General features: G+C 39.8%; 1 protein-coding gene across 1 annotated transcript; it reads left to right on the plus strand.

Moving 5' to 3' along the window:
• LOC103400928 (uncharacterized) lies at nucleotides 1-5,377 on the plus strand. Its single transcript, XM_008339619.4, has 13 exons — nucleotides 1-546; nucleotides 767-922; nucleotides 1,052-1,264; nucleotides 1,356-1,451; nucleotides 1,575-1,691; nucleotides 1,803-2,072; nucleotides 2,366-2,522; nucleotides 2,759-2,836; nucleotides 3,167-3,267; nucleotides 3,434-3,604; nucleotides 4,159-4,233; nucleotides 4,448-4,534; nucleotides 4,821-5,377. Exons 1-13 carry the CDS (start codon nucleotides 154-156, stop codon nucleotides 5,160-5,162), a joined length of 2,256 nt encoding a protein of 751 aa, XP_008337841.1. The 5' UTR covers nucleotides 1-153; the 3' UTR covers nucleotides 5,163-5,377.
• The last annotated feature ends 205 nt before the right edge of the window (nucleotides 5,378-5,582 follow it).

The raw sequence follows: 5,582 nt of genomic DNA on the forward strand, positions 1-5,582 counted from the left end.
GTTCCCCAACGGTCACGCAATCTCCCTCTCTGTCTCGCGCTCTCTCGCTCGTCTAATTCTGCGATCGCCAATCGACTCCCATTCGCTATAACATCCGATTTCCTGCAGACCCACAAGTTCTCGGATCCGAAATTCCCCATTTGATCGTCCGAAATGGCTGAGGATTTCTCCAAAGCCGTGGATGACGGTCTCAAGCTCTCCAAACGACTATACTTCGGGAAGGATCGAGCGGTGTCGCCGCCGAAGCCGCCGCCGTCGATGGACAAAGCGACGTCGTGCGCGTTCCTCCCTAAGGCGCCGATGGTCTACGCGGTCATCTCCGACCCGGCCATCGTCGACAACCCGGACATCCCCAGCTACCAGCCCCACGTGCACGGAAGGTGTGACCCCCCGGCCCTCATTCCGCTGACGATGAACCGGGTCGAGCTCGAGGTCGATTGCTACATGGACACCGCCTTTATTCGGGTTTCCGGGTCGTGGAGGGTCCATTGCGTAAAGGCTAGCAAGAGCTGCGGTTGCCGCGTTGCCATTCCTATGGGTGAACAGGTGCATAAATTCGAAAAAAAGTTATCTTTTTTGCATTTTTGTATTCAGTCTGTTAATTTATTTCCTTTGGAGGCTCTGATTTGTTGAAATAGCTGTTGGGGTTTTGAATTTAATGATGATATTGTTGCTGAAATTTGGAAATATTTTGAAATTGATTGAATTTTTGGGTGTGTTGATTTTGATCCCTCTTGTTAAGAAAATCATATATTTGTGCTAACAGGGTTCAATTCTAGGTGTTGAGGTCGACGTAAACGGTAAATCGTACCATACTCAACTCAGTCATTTGGAAGATGAGAAGGAGATGGAGAAGATGGCCAATGCAGAGGGAGGCTTTCTCAGAGTCAAACCTCTTATATTCACATTAACAACACCTCAGGTAATAATAACTTACGAAGAATCGACATACTTTTTGTTTTTACAGTTTGCTATTTTTATCAGCATTCGGATTCGTGTTTTTTAATTCTTGCTCTTTTCTATGAAATGTACTCTTCTTGTTTTATTCAAGGTCAACGGAGGAGCCAATATCTCAATCAAAATGAGTTGGTCTCAGAAATTGTCGTATTCAAATGGTGATTTCTCTTTGAATGTACCATTCACTTTTCCGGAGTATGTCATCCCCCCGGGAAGGAAGTACCTGAAAAAAGAAAAGATCCAATTAAACGTGAACTCTTGCGTTGGAACTGAAGTTTCGTGCAAGACAGTTAGTCATTCTTTGAAGGTGCAACTTTGATCATAACTCTGAGGGCTTTCGTATCATTTTTTGTAAGCAAGGTGGCAACCTTTTTATATTTTTTGCTTTGACTTTTCAGGAATTACGGGGAATAAGCCAAGTTGGGAAATTGGGTTTTCTGTACGAGGCAGATGTTCTGAATTGGTCAAATACCAACTTTAATTTCTCGTACACGGTAAGGCTTGCATGCATTTTTATTTCCAGCTAGATGCTTGACCATATTTGAGAAATCTTTTCAGTTCCATGTGGGCATATTATATAATGTTTTTGTCATTCTAACATATTTGTGCATTTCTAGGTCTCGTCGAGTCATACACTTGGTACTGTTCTCGTGCAGTCACCGCCCACGCATGACATTGATCAAAGAGAAATCTTCTGTGTCTATCTTCTACCAGGAAACGAGCAGAGCAGGAAGGTTGCTGTTATAATGAATACAACTTATGCAGTTCTCTTTGAATATTTCTAACCCTTTGTGTTCTGATTTTGTAATGTACATTATTCTTACCCCTCCAAATTGGTCTTTCAGGTTTTCAGAAGGGATATAGTGTTTGTTGTTGATATTAGTGGAAGTATGCAGGGAAAGCCACTTGATGATGTTAAGAATGTACTATCTGCAGCCCTCTCAAAGCTTCATCCAGAAGATTCGTTTTGCATTATCGCTTTTAATGGACAGACTTTTTTATCTTCCACATCAATGAAATCGGTTACCAAGGAGGATGTTGAAAGGGCCATTGAGTGGATTGGCATAAATTGTGTTGCTGGCGGCGATACAGATATGTTGCCTCCCCTTAACCAAGTATCTTCTCATGCTCCTTTTGCCTCTTTGTGAATTCTGCCATTAAAATTTACCATTTATATTTCTTTGTGATTCTTTCATGCATAAGAACGTGGATATCTCTTAATGTAATTTATGGCAGTCAAAAATGACAATTTTATGGACTATCCATTTTTCATGGTGTATTATTCTGCAACTGGATGTGTCTCTGTGTGTGTGGGTGTGTGGATATGTATATTTCTCAGTTTACCTTTGTAAATTTTAACCCCTGACATCATTTGAGATTTAAAATTTCTTTTGTCGCTTTGATTTAGGCAATAGAGATGCTATCCAATACTCGGGGTTCATTTCCTATCATCTTCCTTGTTACTGATGGGTCTGTTCAAGATGAGAGGCACATTTGTGATGTAATGAAGAAGCGTCTTACAGAAGCAGGTCCTATAGCTCCACGTATATACACTTTTGGAATAGGTAAGGGTTTTTGCTTGTGCCATTAGAGATCAGGCCAGTATTATTTTACTCAAGTGAAATCATAAACTCTTTCTGATGATTTAATATCAGTTGAGAACACTTTTTCTCTGCCAGCCTAAAGTCACATTTATTTATCATCAAGCACACATTGTTTTTACTACACTAGCATTTAAAGGAGAAAATCAACTATATTGTATGCTCTACCTTCTGGCTAACTTTTATCTGAAATATTCCAGGTACATTCTGCAACCATTATTTCCTGCGAATGCTTGCAATGATTGGCAGGGGCCAATATGATGCTGCGTACGATATAGGTCAGTTCACTATTTTCTTCTGGAAAGGATTTTATATCGTGGAGACATATGTTTTGTATTTCAGCTGGTATGAAGTATCTGATATTTTATGAGACATATGAATACTGTACCTTAGAGCTTGTATGAATCTTGGTCTGTTTTGTCAAATAAAAAGCTTTAATAGCCCTAGGCTTCTAGAAACTCGATCTTCAAATCATACAAATTATATGACTCACCTTCTGTTGTCATATAGCCATGAACAAATATGTTAAAGGTATATCAGAAATTTGTGCTAACTTCTTTTAGCTGTAGTTATCAAATCCTTAAATCTTTTTTCATTTTTGTTTTCAGATTTGGTCGAGTCTCGAATGCAGAGCTTATTTACCAGAGCCTCATCTGTGATTCTTACAAATATAACCCTTGAAACACTGGATGATCTTGTTGATGTTGAGGTATGCTTTCTGTTTTAAAAGTTCAAGGACCTTTTGCATTTACAACGCGAAACCAACATTAAACATAGACTTACTCGCTGTATTGTTTTGGACAATTTATCCAACTTACATCAACTTTAGCAATTTATTTGGAGGTGCCATGACAACTCTGCAATTTATGCATTAGGTATTCCCTTCCCATATTCCAGACCTCTCATCTGAGAGTCCATTAACCGTATCTGGCAAATTCCGAGGAAAGTTTCCCAGCTCACTTAAAGCTAAAGGCCTTCTACCTGATATGTCTAATATCGAGATCGATTTGAAGTTACAAGATGCAAAGGACATACCTCTTGACAGGGTAAGGGCACTACTAAGCCGTTCACCTGTGAGCATAACTACAGTTTGACTTCCGCTCATAAATCTTTTTAGAATAATTTTGATGAGTTTTGCTATTGAGTTGGCTTTGCCAGTTCTGTTTTTTCGTGAACTGAATGATGGTGTTCGTTGTGTTACCTCCTACTGGATTGTACAGTTCTTTCCATGCTTGTATGGTTCCGGTTCACGTTTCATTTTATATTGGTTTAAGTTGTAGTTGCTTAGTCCCGTACAAAATATCTGTTTCAGAACTCATGCATGATCACACCAATGAATCATTTTGCCATTTCAGTACAAGTTAGGGTTCTCTCCGTTCTTATTCCAAAAATGTCGTACCCAGTGCACAAGGCTCCCACTTTACGCAGGGTCTGGGAGAGGTGAATGTCGGCTAGCCTTACCCCCATTTATGGAGAGGCTGCTCCCAAGTCTCGAACCCGAGACCTATAAATCCACCTGTCTTGCAAATTTTACAAGAAGCCATCACCAGGACCGTACCTTATTTCCTGTTTCTTGACAATTTTTTCCTTTTCTGTACAGGTATGTGCAAAAGGACAGATTGAGTTGTTGACTGCTTGGGCATGGTATGGAGATAACAAAGAGCTTCAAGATAAGGTTTGTTGCTTGCTTCACTACATTCCCCTACCCCGAAAATTAAAATGTAGACAGGTTACAAAAAGATGACCACCTCCCTCGACCTCGTCTCTCTTTTCCTCCACGTATTTCCTCTCTATCCCTAAACCAAAAATTGAAAACGAAAATCTTACCCCAGGTCCTTGATTCTGAAGTTGTGCACCAATATTCTGATGTTATATCCTACTATTTGCAGGTAGCTGAACTGAGCATGCAGACCAATGTCGTGAGTGAGTATACATGCATGGTGATACTTCACAAAGAACTATCTGGACCACAAGAGGTAAGCATTTTTCTAAAACAGAACTAAATTCTGCCGTGTTGATCTACTGGGACAATTGTTAGCATATCGTGTGGTTATCATCAAGTCCATAACAATTTCGTCGTGCAAAATTAGTGTTCCTTTCTAACTTATTCTTCACCATATAGTGTGATAGAATGTCTTTTTTGAACATTTTTTTATATTTCCAAAATGATTGCAACTTAAATAGATGAAAGTGTGTACTTTGGTATTGATATAATATAATGGATCATCTTTCTGATTGATTATTCAATGAACATCATAACAGACATCAAAGAAAAGCCGCACAAACAAGACGAAAGACTCTGAAAAACCGACGTTGCTTCCAACACTATCCGTTGGCTTTGGCAACTTAGTGGCAACAGCCGAGAACATTCCTCCTGGATCCGAAGAACCAAAACTCCCGGAAGCTGCTGAAATTTTTGTGAGAGCAGCTTCGAGTTGCTGTGGCTCAATGTGGAACAGATGTTGTTGCATGGCCTGCATCCAGTGTTGCTTCAAGGTAAATCCTCAATGTGCAAACGTATTCACTCAGCTCTGCACTGGTCTGGCATGTGCTGGCTGCCTCAACTGCTGTGTCTTCTGCTGTGGCGGAGATGGTGGATCGTAAATCTTGGCCGTACGAATTGGGTAATCTTGTAGAATAAGAATAGTGTATATAGGATTATTGTTCATGGCATCAAATACGCACAGCTAGACAGCGATTAGACGAGAAATTCTTACTCTTATAATGTTACTGTTTTGGGATCTCTTTTTCGCAGTGGGTGAACCCTGTACATTTCAACATGAATGATAGATATATATGGTTACAATTAAAAGTTAAAAGCGTCTGTTTTTTACTTTTGGATGAAATTGTTGTGTACTTTCCCATTTGAAACATTCTTGCCATTCTCACAACCGTAGTGCTTCCAGAAGGCTTAAAACTTACATTTCGATACTAATTTATGTCCGATTGCATAGGGATTTACTTAGATTTCGATCTCCGGAAGTTTCTTCCGTAGTAAAAAAAATGTAATATGGTACAAGAATG

The sequence above is a fragment of the Malus domestica genome, chromosome 15 (genome assembly GCF_042453785.1).
Source record: "Malus domestica chromosome 15, GDT2T_hap1".
Lineage (NCBI taxonomy): Eukaryota > Viridiplantae > Streptophyta > Magnoliopsida > Rosales > Rosaceae > Malus > Malus domestica.

Coding starts and splice junctions, on each gene's coding strand:
- LOC103400928 (XM_008339619.4), top strand. CDS start 154: ATGGCTGAGGATTTCTCCAAAGCCGTGGATGACGGTCTCAAGCTCTCC. Junction 547..766: donor CCATTCCTATGGGTGAACAG/GTGCATAAATTC, acceptor TTGTGCTAACAG/GGTTCAATTCTAGGTGTTGA. Junction 4,234..4,447: donor ACAAAGAGCTTCAAGATAAG/GTTTGTTGCTTG, acceptor TACTATTTGCAG/GTAGCTGAACTGAGCATGCA.